This window comes from Mycotypha africana, assembly GCF_025528875.1.
Source record: "Mycotypha africana strain NRRL 2978 chromosome Unknown BDF20scaffold_12, whole genome shotgun sequence".
NCBI lineage: Eukaryota > Fungi > Mucoromycota > Mucoromycetes > Mucorales > Mycotyphaceae > Mycotypha > Mycotypha africana.
This window is the reverse complement of record NW_026515736.1, coordinates 297,451-315,339: the sequence shown is the minus strand read 5'-3', so window position 1 is coordinate 315,339 and position 17,889 is coordinate 297,451. Positions and strand designations below refer to the sequence as shown.

The window sequence follows — 17,889 nt, the reverse complement described above, 5'->3', positions numbered from 1 at the left end:
ATGTCAAGCTTGGAAAAAATTAAAACGTCACTTAAAGTTCCACTTAAATGGATTCATCTTTCCCGTGAATCATCTATTTTTTTTAATTTTTTTTTTTTGTTACTCGTTGACGATATGATTGGCTGTTACTCACAGTTTTTTCCTATCTGGAAAACTGGCAACCAATTGTGCCTGATTCATGTTTACAACAGCAGAGTAACTATTTCATATCCATATATATTATTGACAGATTTGTAACCTCATCATCTATCATATACTTTCCTCACGTGGGGATACTTTACTTCTACTTCAGTTAACATTTCAATGTAAAAAAATTATTGAGCTAAGGTTAAATTGTCCTCACTCTTGCTGGGAAGGTTCAAAATTCGGTCTGTATGGCTTGTGAATAAAGCAACACAACTATCAATATATGATGTCTGGTTCTATGTTCTTTAAAATACTTTGTATGCAATTTTTGCTTATTGATAATTTTGAGGGAACTGACTAGCATCGATAGGGTCATGATATTAGTTGGCTTAAATTTGCTTATTCATATGTCTGGTATAGAGAATTGGCACAGTTTGGTACTAGATTGTTTATAATAATGTGTAAAAAATATGTTTCTTGAATGAAAAGTATTCGGTGCTACTTTCGTAACAAGTATAGGCAGTATTCATTTCAGCTACTATGTACCTTTCGCGTTTTCAACTGTCCATTAACGCGTAAAGCCCGACGCGCATTTTGACACTCCCTTTTTTGTTGAAAAAAGTTGCTCTTCTCTTCTTTGTGACTCTACAAAAATTACCGAATACCATTAATTCAATAAAGAAGGATACCATCAATGATTGGCGATTCAGCAATTAAGCTAGCAAAAGAAGCCAAACGAACTGCAGATGCACCTATATCGCCATACAATGATAAACTGGTTGAAGACATTTGTCGTGAAATCCGCTTACTGCATAATGAAGCGAAGCAAATCGTGAACAACATGAAGGCATCAGGGGACCTCACACAGGAACATGACGTTACTGCGCAAATCATGTTGCGTCATTTAACCATTAAAAGGAATAAGAGGGTGCTTTTCGCTTACCACAAACAGAGAGTATCAAAATTGAAAGATATCGTGTGGAATGCTGGACTACAATCGCGCTATAAAAGTGAAATAAGACATAACATTGGAGAAAACGACAAGAAATTCATAAAAGATTACTCGCAGATTGTTGAAAAGTATAAGCATGCTTATTTGGATATTGATCTGGGTGGACCTGGCGGTGCCAGTTTAGAACCACCAGTTGATTTATTTATTCAAGTTCGTGTCATGAAGGACGCAGGCGAAATCACTACAGAATTCGGAACTCTCAATTTAGTGAAAGGAAATCAATATTACGTGAAGAGGACAGAGGTTGAATCGTTGATTAGAGCCGGCTATCTTGCACATATTACTGACAAAAACTAACCACTTGCTATGAAAAATTACTCGCACAATAATTATCTACACGTATTACTGACAAAAACTCACCATTTACTATGGAACATCATCGCACAATAATTATCTACACATATACCACTATCCACTCTACATATCCAACTTCATCCGTCAGTACGTCTATTATGCTTTTTATTGTTCCCTTTTTATTTTTTAATAGAAAATAAACTTATGCGCTATCATTTGCTACAACAGGTTGTTTGAAAAATTCTTTCTCATATTGTCGTTTTTCCTCTGATGTTTTATCCTTATGAATGCCGCTGAATTGACCAGACGCTTCAAAAGCGTACATAGTAGTTCCGATTGCTGCACAACCTGCGAGCATTTTTGCAAATGAACGAGCTATAGACACCGATAAAGTAAAATTAGATATGACTGCCTAAAAGACAAGAAACAAGCTGTAAATTAACTTACTAGGAATACCAGCTAATAAGCCTGCAGCACAACCACCAATAGCCGCATTAACACCGTCATGTTTTCCTCTCATATTCTCTGATACTGCTTCTCCAAGAGTATATATACCACCCATGGCAGCTAACATTAATGATTTGAAAACGTTAGTTTTAACTTTCCTCTTTGTTACCTACAAGGCTATAAATCTCATTTACCGAAAAATGCAATTGTTCCTCCTGTTCTTGTGAATACACCTTTGGCACCCGTTGTATGTTTTTGTACTGTGTTTTGCATTGCAGATACGGCAAAACCGACACCACCTGATATGGCGGCTGCTTTACCAGCTTCAGAAAGGAAATCTTTCTTTTCTGTCATTGTGAATTTATTGAGTAATGTAAGGGAATCTAGGAAGAGTTTAAATTAGGAGAATAGCAGACAAAAAAAGCGGGGTCAAATCCAATCATTTACCTCTCCCCTCCCTCACATCTCCTCATTAATATTTTTTTGAGTGAGAGAAAGCAATGACGACAAAAAGCATTTCAAAGTCAGCACCGAGTTTTTTTTTTTTACTTTTTTCTCGTCTCAATTTTTGCATTTTCGTTCAACTGTCAGTCAATTCTTTGAAATCGTTAAAAAGTTATAATGAGCGATGGTAGGTCTTGGCAAAGTCAACAGGAATATTTAAAGACATACTTAACTCTATTGAATTTTTGATAGACATTGAGAAGGAAATAAAGCAAGCACAAGCAAAACGTGCTCAGCTTACTGAAAAAGACATTCAACAAGCCGTATTGAACAATGATAAACATGCTAGTCTGACCGGTATCTCATACGATACTGATTTATACACCACAGATAAATTTGCTGGTTATTCAACAACAGTTGCTGACGAAGATGAAGACGAAACTGATGAGTCATACCAAGAAAGAAATCAGAAACTAAGCTCTATTACAGCTTCAAAGGACATTCTTGCTGAAGCCAGAGAAGGTGCAGATGCATATGATCCGTTTGCCGAGACGAAGCGTGAACGTACCATTGCTGGCCGAGAAAGTGATTACAACAAAAGGCGATTCAACCGTGTACTTTCACCTACCCGTAAAGATGCTTTCAGTGAAGATCAAAATGCCGATGCCGATTCCAGATCGTATGCTGAAGTACAACGTCAAGCCGAGTTAGAAAAGGAAGAACAAAGAGTTTTAAGTATAATTGCCCAAAGAAAGAAGGAACAAGCAGAGGCTGGTGCATCAGCATCTGCATCTACGCCACCACATACGACAAACGCAGTTGAGGAAACACCACGTAAAAAGAGAAGATGGGACGTTGCTACGCCAGTCAGTCAAAATGTTGAAGCAACCCCCGTAGGAGGAGTGAAAAGATCACGTTGGGATGCTACACCTGTTCGACCCAATGAACCAGATGCCACACCAGTTGCTAAATCTGAATGGGATGTAGAAGCTACTCCTCGTGCTACCACAAAACGTTCTCGTTGGGATGCCACTCCTGTAGCTGGCGCAGCAACAACGACAGCACCATCGGCAACGCCGATAGGAGGTTTTGGTATGATGACACCTACGCCAGGTCAATTAGCGCAAATAAATCCTGAAGCTGCTAATGCTTTACGTTGGGAAAGAGAATTGGATGTTCGTAATCGACCTTTGTCAGACGAAGAATTAGATGCTATGTTCCCTACAACCGGTTACAAGATTCTGGAACCACCTGCAGGTTATCAGCCCATTCGTACTCCTGCTCGTAAACTAACAGCTACACCTACGCCCATGGGTGACGTAGGATTTGTTATGCAAGATGAGCAAAAGCCTGTAATGGGTATGGAACTTCCTCAGGAAATTCCCGGCGTTGGTTCATTACCTTTCTTCAAAGAAGAGGATATGCAACATTTTGGAAAATTATTAGAAGAAAAGGATGAAGGTTCCATGTCTATGGATGAATTGAAGGAAAGAAAGATTATGCGTCTTTTATTGAAGATCAAGAACGGTACACCTCCTATGCGTAAGGGTGCTTTGCGTCACATTACGGACAAAGCTCGTGATTTTGGGCCAGGACCGCTCTTTAACCAGATCTTACCATTGCTCATGTCGCCTACCTTGGAAGATCAAGAGCGTCACTTGTTGGTAAAGGTAATTGACCGTATTCTTTACAAGTTGGACGATTTAGTTCGTCCTTTTGTTCACAAAATCTTAGTCGTCATTGAACCTCTCTTAATTGATGAAGATTATTACGCCCGTGTTGAAGGCCGTGAGATTATCTCCAATTTATCGAAGGCTGCTGGTCTTCCCACCATGATTACGACTATGCGTCCCGATATTGATCATCCTGATGAATATGTTCGTAATACTACTGCACGTGCTTTCTCTGTTGTTGCCTCTGCCTTGGGTATTCCAGCGCTTCTGCCTTTCCTGAAGGCTGTTTGTCGTTCTAAAAAGTCATGGCAGGCCCGTCACACTGGTATCAAAATTGTTCAACAAATTGCTATCCTTTTGGGCTGTGCTGTCTTGCCCCACCTTAGAAATTTGGTAGAAGCTATCGGGCATGGTTTGGAAGATGAACAACAAAAAGTGCGTACTATTACCGCTTTAGCTATTGCTGCACTAGCTGAAGCTGCCGCACCCTATGGTATTGAATCGTTTGATTCTGTTTTGAAACCGTTGTGGACTGGTATTCGTAAACATCGCGGTAAAGGTCTTGCTGCCTTCTTGAAGGCTATTGGCTATATTATTCCTTTAATGGATGACGAATATGCCAACTACTATACAAAGGAAGTTATGGTTATTCTGATTCGTGAATTCCAGTCCCCAGATGAAGAAATGAAGAAGATTGTTTTAAAGGTTGTGAAGCAATGTGCTGCTACAGATGGTGTTATGCCTGCTTACATCAAGGAAGAAATCTTGCCTGAATTCTTCAAACACTTTTGGGTTCGTCGCATGGCTTTGGATCGTCGTAACTATAAACAAGTTGTTGAAACAACAGTAGAGCTGGCAAATAAAGTAGGTGTTTCAGAAATTGCAAGCCGTATTGTCAATGACCTGAAGGATGAAAGTGAACCTTACCGTAAGATGGTGATGGAAACAACAGAGAAGATTATCTCTAACTTGGGTGCTGCTGATATTGATCCCCGTTTGGAAGAATTATTGATCGATGGTATTCTTTATGCTTTCCAAGAACAGACTGTAGAAGACGTCATTATGTTGAATGGTTTTGGCACGGTGGTCAATGCATTGGGTATGCGTATTAAGCCTTACCTTCAACAAATTTGTTACACTATCTTATGGAGACTGAATAACAAATCTGCCAAGGTTCGTCAGCAAGTCGCAGATTTAATTTCTCGTATTGCTGTGGTTATGAAGAGCTGCGGTGAAGAGAAATTGATGAGTCAACTGGGTCAAATTCTTTACGAATGCCTGGGTGAAGAATATCCTGAAGTACTGGGTTCTATCTTGGGTGCTTTGAAGTCCATTGTAAATGTTATTGGTATGGCCAGTATGACTCCACCTATCAAGGATCTGTTGCCTAGACTGACTCCTATCTTACGTAATCGTCACGAAAAGGTGCAAGAAAACTGCATTGATTTGGTTGGTCGTATTGCTGATCGTGGTGCTGAGTATGTGTCTGCTCGTGAATGGATGCGTGTTTGTTTTGAATTGTTGGATCTTTTGAAAGCACATAAGAAGGGTATCCGTCGTGCATCGGTAAATACATTCGGTTATATTGCTAAAGCTATTGGCCCGCAAGATGTGTTGGCTACATTGTTGAATAACTTGAAGGTTCAAGAACGTCAAAATCGTGTGTGTACGACTGTAGCTATTGCTATTGTAGCAGAAACTTGTGCGCCTTTTACCGTTTTACCAGCCCTTATGAATGAATACAGAGTTCCAGAATTGAATGTGCAAAATGGTGTGCTGAAATCATTATCATTCATTTTCGAGTACGTCGGTGAGATGGGCAAAGATTACATCAATGCTGTTGCTCCTTTATTAGAAGATGCTTTAATGGATCGTGATCTTGTACACAGACAGACTGCTTGTACAACGATTAAACACATGGCATTGGGTGTAGTAGGTCTAAACTGTGAAGATTCTCTGCGACATCTGTTGAATTATATTTGGCCAAATATCTTTGAAACAAGGTATGTTATTCCATTAATATCTAAAAGCTGTATCCAAACATATAGCTAACTCTTTTCTTGTATTTTTCACTTAATTTGTATATAGTCCACACGTGATTAATGCGGTTATGGAAGCCATTGAAGGTCTACGTGTTGCTCTGGGACCTTGTACAATTCTGCAATATACCTTACAAGGTCTTTTCCATCCAGCAAGGAAAGTACGTGAAGTTTACTGGAAAATTTACAACACGTTGTACATAGGCTCTCAAGATTCTTTAGTGCCTTTTTATCCCCGTATGGAAGACGACGAAAGGAATACTTATCAACGCCCAGAGCTGGATTACGTTTTCTAAACTCTGTGCCTGTTGTTCTCCCTAAAATATTGTCATTATATATATACATATATACACACATTTACTCAAAGCCAACTTTTTTCGTTACAATTTTAACAACTGCAATAAATGCTTCGAATTTGATTATCAAACATGCGCTGTTGTGGGGTTGGTAAAACCGCTGTTGATCCGGTAAATTTATTGTTTGAGCGGAACCTTCCATGTTCATTCGATACAAAATCCATGAATAAAATTGAATCATTTGACTTTTTGTTTCCTCTTTTTCCACTCTCCATTCTTTCACTTCTCAAAGCTGTTTTGCTATCACATTAACCTCAACTTCAATAGCACCAGTCATGTCGAATTCCGAGTCAAAGGGTGAAGTGCCAGCCATAGCAATCGATGACTCTACGATTGAACAACAAGAGAATCAAACCAGACGATCATTGACCATACCTACCAATCCTCGTAAGAGCTATGGTGAGCAACAGCTATCCCCTTCTATACCAGTTCCCCAGCAGCAGCAGCAGCAGCAGCAACCAAATACGTACATGAATCAAGCATACTTTTACAATTTTGGACATTTGGCCAATCAAAATCCCTACTTTTTCATGCAACCGAATCATAATGAACAGCAACAACAGCAGAACATCCAATCTCAGTCTTCGATGCTACAACAAGCTTTGAATAATAATGTTGAGAATAATTTGAGCCACTCCAATCTGCATACAGAGACAAGTAATGAGAATATAACGCAAACATTTCATACACCTACAGGAAGTATTCCTCACTCAACAAACACTAGTATGGAATCATTTCAAGCAGCAGTTAGCTCAACAGTCGGTAATCAACCGCCTTCGTTCTGGAGCGGTATAAATAATGTAAGATAATATTAAAATTGCTTGATCATGATGAAAACACTATCTTGCTGGATGATAACAAACTTGTCCTAGTTTTTATCCAATGTCACCCATACAAACCTCTTTCCCACCATTCCCAATATTGCACGCAGCTTTTCGGAATACCTTTCCAGCCATCCAGTACCATTCCTAAGTTCTTTGTAAATAATTGTCATGTTTCGTTAATCAAGTTGATTCGTAGCCTCGCACCAATCGCTAATCTTTAACTGTTACCATTTTAGTAATTCAGCTACGGATCCACCCACGACTGCATCGTCACCTATACCTACAGCTTCTATGGATTTTGAGGCAATAAGTCAATTCAAGCAAGAACATCTTCAAAAGACTGATACAGGGTAATTATACAAATTGTGTGGCAGTGGTGTGGTATAGTATAGGGCTGATAGTATATGGATTAGCCGTATCATCTTATTCCCATCTGGGAGAGGTCTGGAAAAATAATCTGACCCTTATAATTTTTTTACATTTTTTACGGCGTAAAGCCTACAGATTAGAGTTTTAGGTGTTCCTCAGACTGGCGCTAAGTCTAGAGTAGAAACCCAAATTAAGCTATGTATTCAGTTAGTTACAGACGGAGGAGATAAGGCTCAATGGTGGACTCATTTAAGATTACCGGAACATATGATAACGAAGGATAAAGCAAAGCAATTAAGTGATGGGAGTCTGAGCTTGACAGGATCTGACAATGTTGTTTGCCCAGAAAAGACACTGAAGCTACAGGCCAGAGTTTTATGTGCGAGTGATCCCAGTAAGAAAGTTACTCCTTGTATAGGATGTATACAACGAGAGGTACTTGACAATAGTGTATTCATGAAAGATGTTAAACTAAACAAATTTTTTATATGAACTTGCTATTTAGCGTAAAAGGTCTCAGAAAAGAAAAGAAAACAAACAACAGCAGCAGCAGCAACGGCAACAGCAAGGTGTCGAGGATACAGAGGATGAGAAGGCAGAAGACGAACACCAAGCAGATGAGGATAGAATCCTACTATTCAATTGCCCAGAATTAATTGATTTCAGTGCAGGAGATACGATTTTACCTACACGAATAACATGCTATTGTAGACATCACAATGAACGTTTAGGGTTTTGCATATCTTTTGAGATGGTGGATCATACAGGTAAAAAAGTAGCTGAGGGTTTCTCACCACCCATCATGATTACAGATGATCATAAATCTAATAAAACCAAAAGTGGATTGAAGCGACGTCGAACAGAAGCAGAGGGCTTGCCTGAACCAAGATTACCAACCTTGAATTGGATTAAATCTTCTTTACCATTTGTTGGTAATAAACCGACTGATTCTGATCAAATATACCCGAATGATATAACATCTTCACAACCACCACAACACCAACAACGGCAGCACCAACAGCCTCCGAACACAGCTGAGGCCACCACATCTTCTACTTCTTATTATACGCCAGCTATGCCAAATATGGATACCATGAAATCGATGCTAACATCTATGTTCTTTTCAACTTTACCTCAAACTCCTCAAACACAGCAACAACAGCAAATATCTCCGCAGCAACCACATCAGTATATACAGTCTTTACATAGTAATAATGATAGTGCTAGTGATTTCACAGCAACAGCAAATTCTTCTTCACATTTAATCTCGCAACAGCAGCAGCACCCTGTAATGAAACGATTAATACCAAATGAAGCATCCACTAGTGGAGGGTTAGAAATCACGATATTAGGATCAAACTTTCGTCCTGGTCTCACTGTCATGTTTGGCGATAAACCTGCTACTAACATACAATATTGGTCCACAAATACTCTTATATGTACTTTGCCACCAGCTGCTCAGTCTGGCGCTGTCGTTGTTTCGTTTAAAGAAGCACCACCCATGGGTAAAAACAACGTGATGGTATTCACGTACCTAGTGGAAACGGACCGCGCTTTGATGGAATTAGCATTACAGGTCGTAGGAATGAAGATGACAGGTATTGTTGAGGATGCAAGGAAGATTGCTATGCGTATAGTTCAAGGCAATAATAATAGTAATAATAACGACAATGATAACAGTGACAATAACAGCAGCAATAACAGCAGCAATAATTAGGACAACAACAACTTATTCGGTCCATATTTACGAGGTCCAATAGTACATTGGGCGGTAAATGAACCTTGAAGGAAAGCATGCTTTTTATCGTTTAACAAACAACTTGTATCATCCCTCACATTGATTCCCCAGCATCTCACTCGCTTCTCTTTTAGATAACCCAAAATTTTGTATGTTAACTTTTGATTTTTGTGACAATTACTGCTTAATTATTTTTCTTTTTATGGATTGTAAATAAGAAACTGTATATCATATTTTATTAATGATAGTCCCAGTCTTCCTTTTATTCAAATACAGTAAACAAATCCCGGAAGGAGATTTAGGACAAATACAAAAGCACCGCGATTCGCATGAATAATTGACCCATCGCATTTTTGTTTGCTTCTATCAAGATGACCATGAATTATTTAATGGTTGACAAGTATATCTAATGTTTAGCACTACTATAAGTCAGTAAGATGAGCCACGGGCACAACACAAAGTCGTGTATACTTGGAGACGAAGGCTGCAGGGATGGAAGATGCCTTCAATCCTGAATTTTTGAGTGATATGGCAATTTGCTAATTTTCTCAACTGTAGCCGTTAATTTCGATAACGGTAAGGAAAACGCTTGCTCTCCAAGAACGATCAATAACAATTTCATGTCTACACAACCGAAAGGCATCAAAATCGTTTCATAGCCCAAACAACAAAGAATGAGTATCCATAAATTCATTAGCTCCACCGGAGTTATTCTGAGCTAGTTGAGCGTCTTACGTAGTTATTACAATAGCAAGACAATATAGAAAACAAAATTGACTAAAGAACCGTTATACAAGATCGTCCCCGTGGAATATTCACACATATTAAATTCTGTTACCCCAATGAATTCGAATACAAAACGTTGTATTGATCCCCGAAAATATACCAGTGATGTTGCAAACAATTTACATAAGAAACGGATAGTCAATTTGCATATATTTCTATGAATGGATTACATGGAAATAGAGCTTCTTTATAAAAAAAAAAGAAAAAAAGTTTGTTCTTGGAGAGCATTGATACGAGTAAAATATTGCAAATCTAACCATTTCAAATAAACCGCAAATCTTCCTGCGGATAATGTACTTCTGGAGAGATGTTTAATCAACTATTTAGAAACAATAATAGGTCTTTCTGTAAAATTATCAGCTTTTTTATTAAAAAGCGAATTAGTAAATACAAAATTGGACCCTATAATGTGGGCTCTGATAGATACTGTCCCGTAAAGAGGAGGCTTCATTGTGTGTGTTTCAGTGAAAGCCAGGAACAGAAGATGTATAGCGTATGAAATTAACTTACGAATATCACATTTGAACAAACAGGGTTTCTACCCCATGTTTATTTACATTTCGTAAGATACGACATCCTTATGTATACGGAAAGCTCACATCAATTCCCACCTTTAGAAACGAGCAAGCAGGCGGTACATTGAGCTTACGTTTAAAAGTACTACCGCGTAAGCGTGTTATTCCGTCCTAATCACAAAAGCGGAATCATGTTTAAATCCTTATCTCTAACAGTTGGTGAACCTTAACAGCATGGCGATCCCTTTCTTTCAGTCAAGAAGAGGTTACTGTCCTTTTACGCAGAAATGCTTTGCGAGAATAAACTCAGTGTAATTCATGCACATTCGATATCGAAAATATAGTTCTCTAGGTTACGGAATAACATTGATCTTATCCATTACATATATCTTTGAACCTACTTATGCACTCGGCCCATTTATCTTACTTAATAAACCAAACTTTACCGATCAAATTGTACGTGCTTTCACTTGATATTTTAAAGTGGTAGGTACCATAACACTTTTTGGCTTTTGCTCGTAAGAAATAGCAGCGAAACTGATGAAATGTAAAGGCTTCCTATGCCAACCAACAATGACCACTATAACTTGTTTGCTGCTTTGCGGTAGTGCATAGTCCGTTTCGACCCAACAATTTAATGATGACTAAAAGTCGTTGAAATCGTCAGATACAAAGAAGATGATGTTGCAATCATTTACGAATCATTATGTGTAGCGATGCTGTTTCAAATATGCATGGATAAACTATTCACATTTTAGTAGGTTCCCAGTTCTCGGTTAATAGTGAATTTATGCAAGTTAGCTCAGCAATTAACCATTCCAACTTTGGGGAGATCTACGTCCGAAGCGGGAAGACGAATATTGTTGACGAGCGGGATTTGACACATAGATTCTATGCTTCACAGAGTTTACCTACCAATGGGGTTAAGATAAAAGTATGTTGGCGTTCTGTGCTGCAAGACCCTTTAATAGGACAACGTATACAACAGACGATTTGATATGGTGATACCCTTAGGCACCGAAATAACTAGCCTTGCTAGGTTCAAAGCAGGTACCCTACCTTTTTCCTACATTAAATCAAACAGATTTTATTTTCCATTTGAACAGATATACATGAGGTGAGGACATAGAATAAATTACGACGATTCATACATAGGGAAAAGTATGGTTTGTATGAAAGAGGCATAGTTTTTCTTTTTTCTTTTTTTCCAAAAAAAAAAAAAAAAGGAACGGTGATAATATAATTTCATGATTGTAGCGAATGTGAGTTATAATATGTACAGAGGATGGATATCGAAATGATTGGCTTATATACAGAAATGAGGGGTCTAAGTGAAGTAGTTATCGTTGAATTGTGTTCATCGCGTATGCAAGTGCAGACATACATTTACGTGCTCTGTCCAAATAAGGATAATCAGGATGTTTCGTACTTGAATGTTTTTGTAGATCTACAATTAATTTGATATAATGTTATTACAGGCTATTGGAAAAATCAGTTTTTTTGTTTTACCTGTCAAAAGTAAGCCGTATCGCGTGATCCTTTGAATAGGAGCTATCATATAATCAGCAAGAACCATCCTATTTGTCTCCTTCTTTCTCATTGTATCCTGAAAAGGTAAAGCACTGTTACTGATTGAACTGATGCAATGAGTACATATTAAAATTCTTACCTGAACTAGCTGCCGATAGACAATATTCGAACTTGCTTTGGCCAAGTGCTTTCTAGATTTTGTGAAATTGACTGAATAGGATATATAGATGCTAAAATAGGACTCAAATTCACACATTATCTTTCCAATGCACACGTCATTTAAGTTTCTATCATCTTCTAAGTAATTAGTGATGCATTCATGCAATCTGTGGACAAGGACAGTTGATAAGACAATTAATTGAGGTATGAATGCAAAAATAATCTCCACATCTTTCAAATTGACCAATGGTTTTTGTTGGTGAAGATGTATAACAGTAGTTGCGGAGGTCGTAGTAGGGCTAGCTGCTTCAATTAAAGGGTCCATATAGAACTATTGTAGGATGATTATAGTTAGTCCCGTTTTGCCGTTCCTACTCCGGAAAAAAAAATAGACTTACATTCTTGATCGTCGTTAAGTGATTCAAGTAAGTCTCTTCGGTCGTTAATAGTTCGGCCATGATAAACTTGAATAGTTGCATTGATTTCCTTGAGTAAGGCTTTGGCTATATGTAAGAAGCAATTTAGTATTCTTAATTCCCCCTTAATTTAACTTCAATTCAGTTCATTCTTTTACCTTGAGCTGTAAATGGTGAGGTGGGTTTATCACATATTCAGTGTACTTGCTTCGCCAAGCCAAGACACCCTTTCGCTCCTTATTTGATTTCTTGTGAAGTTCAAACGTTCGCAAGATATAAATAGCATTGTTATCAAACAGATGCTTTGACGAAGTAGCAATGGTGGTGGTGTTACTACGAGGATTTATAGAAAATCTTTGAGCGGGAGTGGTTGGAGCTGACTTTGTTGAAGAAGACCTTGACTCAGCTGTGCTTGGTACAATAGTACTCAATGCTCGTCGAGAGTTTCTTATTTCCTTTGAAAGTGGATGCTGTAGGCTGAAGAGACTTCCTTCCAATAACGAAAAAGAACGACGTAAATTATTTTTACGGTCCTCTTCTTCTTCCTCTGCCGAGACTGGTAGGATAGTCGCTTTCTTCGTTCCTGCTGCTATTGCTGCTTCTGCTTCTGCTTCTGTTGCTGGCGCTGTGGTCATGTTGTCGTTGTTGTAATTGTAACCAAGAAATAGATCGGATTCTAATGATACAGGTGAGACTTCTGTCAAAATATTCTTTACAGTCTTTGCAGCCCATTCTTTAGCTTCGATCTCTTCAAATGTTGGACAGATAAAAGGCGGCATTATAGCTGTGGTGGGTATCCTTTTGGGGGGTAATAGATATATAATTGCAATTCAGTAGTTGAAGGTTATTTTTTAATAGAAAGAAAAAGAAAAAATGAAATAAATGGAATATTGTTTGTGAAGAGAAGAGGAAACTTAAAACCCCAGAGAGAAAGAATGCTTCGCATTATAACCCGCATAAAATCCGACGAAATGGCTGTGCTGATCTTAATATAACTTTATACCTTCTCTCTGCTGCTTCTGCGAGATTGAATACCCACCGCTGCTAAGTGAACTTTTTTTGTCAGTCCTAATCTGTACATTCTTATCAAATCACAACTCTTGCTTCTTCCTTAGCGTCTCGGGACTTTTTCACGGTTTGATGGAAAAAAGATCATCGATTATTAAAAACTTAAATTGTTTTTGCGCAATGAAGATGTAATAATGTTACAACAAATTGACCGTTTCTTTACGTTTCCAATATTCTCAGAAATTTTATTTTCTTTTATAGGAAAAGATTCTTCCGATTTAAGGTCCTCTTCCATGTGGAGTTATGGAATTAAAAGGGATGCAGATGGCATATTTACAGAGATAAGTACCAAATTGTATCTTAGATAAGGTAGAATCCCCAACGAAGCGAGCAGAAGCAGCCATTAAATAAAAGCAAAAGCAAAGCCGGTTTGATTCGGACACAATAGCCACACTTGTAACATGGACAAAAGGGATCAATAAAATTCATATACCAAAATGGTTACAGTGAGAACGGTAAATTTTGTCACTTTGAGAAGATTAATGGCACTACAAAAATCATTAAATAAATCAAATTGTCCTAAAGCTGCTAAACAGTCAGAAAGGTGATTTTTTAAGAACACTGAATATATTTGTCGTTAGAATGAGGGTTGAAGTTGTGTAGAATATCAACAGTTATGGCATAAAACAGCATTATCCATTGTAGAAAAAACGATGATGCTAGGTTCTTTGTGAATGCTGATTGGCTGCCGTCGGGCATCTATCTGGCAGCCAAAACGCTAATTAGCTACCATCTGTGGTATTTCCATACCTCCTATAATGTATAAAGACGAATTAGACACACTTTCAAGCATTTGACTCGTTATTATGATCATAGAATCATAATAACACTTGTACACGACATCTTGTATTTCTAAAGATGCGCATATAAAATGCTGCATTATTACTGGCTGAGAAATTAAGGAACGAGGACTTTTTTTTATTTTTTCTTTTTTAAATACAAACATTCAGTTTGCTGTGAACGCTCCCCTCTCTGATTTTCAGTGTATAATAAAAGGACTAAAGGAGACTCATTTCACCTTACAGTTTATATCAAAGTTATAAGTCGCGTTCACTAAACAAAAAACAACTACAAATATCACACCATCCGGCAACCAACTATCTGGCAGTCATCTGGCAATTGTGACAATATAACCAACTTGTTTTTATTGCAAAGCAACGATTATCATGATCATAACACGAAACCAAGCAATATGCATGCTTTTTTATGTTGATTATTCTGAAGAAAATGTTAAAAAATGTGAAAAGAAAATTGAAGACCTTGGTGATTTTGAAATCTGCTACAATGCTGATCCCAAACAACCAATACTTGTTTCAAAACAGAGGATTCGCGGTGATCCTTTCACATATCGCACCTACTTGCCTTCCGATGATATGCCAGACAATAGTTTAAAAAGAAAAAGGATAGAATTCCGTGAGTTATTGATTGTTCGTAATTTTTAATTGAAAAAGAAAGTTGATTTTCGACTGTCCATTTGTAGAAACTGAAAATCAAGTAATTCAATTTATAAATGAAGTATACCTGCCTGAAAAGCCACAGAATACCAATATCTATGACGTGAAATCAGTATCTATCGCGGACATATATATACGATCAGAAAACATACCGCTATATTTGAAAATAAGTCGGTGTTACCTTTTTCAAGATGGTGTTCGAATGTTCGATTAGCATTCTTAAGAGCCGAGGAAGAAAGAAAAAGCAATATTCGACCGAGATTTGCCATGTTATGGAAGAACAATTCCATGGTAAGCTCGAATATTGATATAATCAAAGTATTTGATTAACCAATTTCTAGTAGATGACTTAAAATCAGCGATTTGCCATTATTTACCTTTGTATCAGGAGTCAATCAAAAATTTAAAGCAAAATGGGTTTGAAATAGTGGGGTATGCTCGCAAGTCCCCCTCAAATGAGAAAAATGAAGACAAGGTGAAACTTCTGCAGAAAATGGTAGACAACTTGCAAACTCCCTGACAACCAGAGTGTATGTCTCTTTTTCCAGTTGTGCGTCCACTCCTTTCAGGGAAAGAGATACCACGGCCAGTAAATCTGTACTCAAATTAACCAACGTGAACGGAGATACACAAGGTAAGTCATAACAGATGAAAACATAAGGTAGACATAAGTAGAACTCACTCTTAATTCGTTACAGATATGCTTCACTATTTACAATCTGCAAAACATAATATCTGTTTGGTATCTATCGATTACGCAGGGCTTACGTCAAGATCACAAGAGCTAAGAAGGTTGATCGAAAACAATGAAAAGATAAAGAAAATTGCAATAGATACTTTTGCTTTGGACAGTGAAATCCATATATTTGATACAAAGCTTTTAGCATCTGATCCTAGCCTTCTTACCAAGTTTGATTGCCGAAAGAAGATCTTACAACGATCAAAATAACAATTGCAAGATTTCTGAACAGTATTGCTGTATTTTAAGGTAAACAGAGAGAGTATATGAATTTTTTGAGACTGTATTTGGGTTCGTCCTTTATTAGAATATAAATTATACGAGTACTTGTATGAATTTACAATCTGCTACTGCTATCACATCTTTGGCTTCTGAAAAGAACTGCTCTTTATCATAGTTGTTTATTAAAGACAGACTATATGAAGAAATTGCTACTTAGTACAATCTGGCTTCATTATTGTTATGTTTAACTATCATCATTAGAGATGTATACAATGCGTAGATAAGCTTAAAGCCACTTAGCTATTAAAATAGATATATTCTTTAACATGGCATCAGCGTAGCTGCATCGGCATAGCTGGAACACCGCAAGTATAAATAAACATTTCAGATAGTTCTACGGTTAGTTTTCGGAAACTCTAGTGTGGTAGGATAAAGATGAAGTGAATGGCTTTCATTCATTCTCTGTTTTGAAACAAGTATTGGTTGTTTGGGATCAGCTTTAGGATCAGCATTGTAGCAGATTTCAAAATCACCAAGGTCTTCAATTTTCTTTTCACATTTTTTAGCATTTTCTTCAGAATAATCAACATAAAAAAGCATGCATATTGCTTGGTTTCGTGTTATGATCATGATAATCGTTGCTTTGCAATAAAAAAAAGTTGGTTATATTGTCACAATTGCCAGATGACTGCCAGATAGTTAGTTGCCGGATGGTAGCCAATCAGTGTTTTAGCTGCCAGATGGCTGCCAGTTGACTGCCGGATGATAGTCAATCAGCATTTTAGCTTGACGTGTTTGGTGAGATAATAACTACAATACTCGAGTACGTACAACCAGGTAGAGAATACATTCCATCACGGTCTATCTATATTGCATTTGATGTAGGTTATGTACAACATTTAATGAAATACAGGCCTAAGTATAATAATCACACAATAAGCATCTGAACCTGAAATTAGTGACTAGCATACGCGTTCTCAAATAATATAATTCCCATCAAACATTACAGAGTAAATAATCTTCCTACTTCATCTGAAGAATAATAAAGAGAACTAAGTTCATAGTCATTGACTTACAACAGTTATCAATTTCTCAATTAAGCAAATACAACACTGATAAAAGGACGATGATTTTTGGCTTAGTGCCATTAATGTTTGGAAAGCGACATTTATTTGGTTACGGACATTTCATTTGCTCAAAAGATGTCACATAAATGTTACCGAAACTCAGAAGTCAAAGCAGGTGATCATGATTAATCCCTTTTCCAAGACAATAGTTGTGAACTTCTAACTGGAGTCAATCCAGCGCTATAAAATCACCTATCAAAAACTTGCTTCTAAACATTCACCCACCACTAATATTTCATATACAGGGAATAATAGCAGTAAAGACAAATTTGTAACCACTCAGTATCGCCGTATTCTATGCATATCTGTTGTTATGATTTCTGCGCTGTCCTGAACAGATATGAAATATGATAACTGCGTCCTTTCTTTCATTTGTTATTCTTCTTGGTTGTTTTCCACATACAAGTTTGCAATTATGTTGAGACGAATGTATGCGAACGCTTTACATTCAAGAAGCTTAAGAGGCGGAAAAACAGGGTTTATCTACGTTTAAGTAGAGAATGTTGAGAAACATAATCGCCTTGGATCAACTGCATGAAGGCTCGACATAA

At 37.5% G+C, this 17,889-nt stretch overlaps 6 protein-coding genes across 6 annotated transcripts; 4 read left to right on the top strand and 2 right to left on the bottom strand.

The window, feature by feature from the left end:
- The first annotated feature begins 768 nt into the window (after positions 1–768).
- BDF20DRAFT_895316 (uncharacterized protein) lies at positions 769–1,588 on the top strand. Its single transcript, XM_053082448.1, has one exon. It carries the CDS (start codon positions 821–823, stop codon positions 1,433–1,435), a length of 615 nt encoding a protein of 204 aa, XP_052931723.1. The 5' UTR covers positions 769–820; the 3' UTR covers positions 1,436–1,588.
- BDF20DRAFT_895315 (uncharacterized protein) lies at positions 1,589–2,584 on the bottom strand. The gene is made up of 4 exons (XM_053082447.1): positions 2,552–2,584; positions 2,074–2,476; positions 1,880–1,999; positions 1,589–1,807 (listed from the first exon to the last, which is right to left on the bottom strand). The coding sequence occupies exons 2-4, from the start codon at positions 2,231–2,233 to the stop codon at positions 1,635–1,637; spliced, it is 453 nt and encodes a 150-aa protein (XP_052931722.1). The 5' UTR covers positions 2,234–2,476; positions 2,552–2,584; the 3' UTR covers positions 1,589–1,634.
- Positions 2,417–6,525, top strand: BDF20DRAFT_895313 (splicing factor 3B subunit 1). The gene is made up of 3 exons (XM_053082446.1): positions 2,417–2,510; positions 2,576–5,999; positions 6,085–6,525. The coding sequence occupies exons 1-3, from the start codon at positions 2,501–2,503 to the stop codon at positions 6,329–6,331; spliced, it is 3,681 nt and encodes a 1,226-aa protein (XP_052931721.1). The 5' UTR covers positions 2,417–2,500; the 3' UTR covers positions 6,332–6,525.
- Positions 6,526–6,666: 141 nt separating this feature from the next.
- Positions 6,667–9,301, top strand: BDF20DRAFT_839390 (uncharacterized protein; the record flags this gene model as incomplete). Its single annotated transcript, XM_053079272.1, has 5 exons — positions 6,667–7,191; positions 7,264–7,370; positions 7,452–7,565; positions 7,713–8,019; positions 8,090–9,301. The coding sequence occupies 5 exons, from the start codon at positions 6,667–6,669 to the stop codon at positions 9,299–9,301; spliced, it is 2,265 nt and encodes a 754-aa protein (XP_052931720.1).
- A 2,548-nt stretch (positions 9,302–11,849) lies between these two features.
- On the bottom strand, positions 11,850–13,944 carry BDF20DRAFT_170666 (rho guanine nucleotide exchange factor). The gene is made up of 5 exons (XM_053074845.1): positions 12,887–13,944; positions 12,711–12,815; positions 12,293–12,643; positions 12,133–12,214; positions 11,850–12,070 (listed from the first exon to the last, which is right to left on the bottom strand). The coding sequence occupies exons 1-5, from the start codon at positions 13,505–13,507 to the stop codon at positions 11,964–11,966; spliced, it is 1,266 nt and encodes a 421-aa protein (XP_052931719.1). The 5' UTR covers positions 13,508–13,944; the 3' UTR covers positions 11,850–11,963.
- A 1,018-nt stretch (positions 13,945–14,962) lies between these two features.
- Positions 14,963–16,199, top strand: BDF20DRAFT_839387 (uncharacterized protein; the record flags this gene model as incomplete). The annotated part of the gene is made up of 4 exons (XM_053079271.1): positions 14,963–15,209; positions 15,422–15,541; positions 15,741–15,884; positions 15,949–16,199. 4 exons carry the CDS (start codon positions 14,963–14,965, stop codon positions 16,197–16,199), a joined length of 762 nt encoding a protein of 253 aa, XP_052931718.1.
- Positions 16,200–17,889: the final 1,690 nt, after the last annotated feature.

What these genes read in the sequence shown, in the direction of transcription:
- BDF20DRAFT_895316 (XM_053082448.1), top strand. Translation starts at nt 821, where the DNA reads ATGATTGGCGATTCAGCAATTAAGCTAGCAAAAGAAGCCAAACGAACT.
- BDF20DRAFT_895313 (XM_053082446.1), top strand. An exon ending in CCAAATATCTTTGAAACAAG is followed by an intron (nt 6,000 to 6,084) that starts GTATGTTATTCC and finishes ATTTGTATATAG; the next exon opens with TCCACACGTGATTAATGCGG.
- BDF20DRAFT_895315 (XM_053082447.1), bottom strand. Translation starts at nt 2,233, where the DNA reads ATGACAGAAAAGAAAGATTTCCTTTCTGAAGCTGGTAAAGCAGCCGCC. An exon ending in AGGAACAATTGCATTTTTCG is followed by an intron (nt 2,000 to 2,073) that starts GTAAATGAGATT and finishes CATTAATGTTAG; the next exon opens with CTGCCATGGGTGGTATATAT. An exon ending in CTTATTAGCTGGTATTCCTA is followed by an intron (nt 1,808 to 1,879) that starts GTAAGTTAATTT and finishes CGGTGTCTATAG; the next exon opens with CTCGTTCATTTGCAAAAATG.
- BDF20DRAFT_170666 (XM_053074845.1), bottom strand. Translation starts at nt 13,507, where the DNA reads ATGCCGCCTTTTATCTGTCCAACATTTGAAGAGATCGAAGCTAAAGAA. An exon ending in ACTTAACGACGATCAAGAAT is followed by an intron (nt 12,644 to 12,710) that starts GTAAGTCTATTT and finishes ATCCTACAATAG; the next exon opens with TTCTATATGGACCCTTTAAT. An exon ending in ATACGGCTTACTTTTGACAG is followed by an intron (nt 12,071 to 12,132) that starts GTAAAACAAAAA and finishes AATTAATTGTAG; the next exon opens with ATCTACAAAAACATTCAAGT.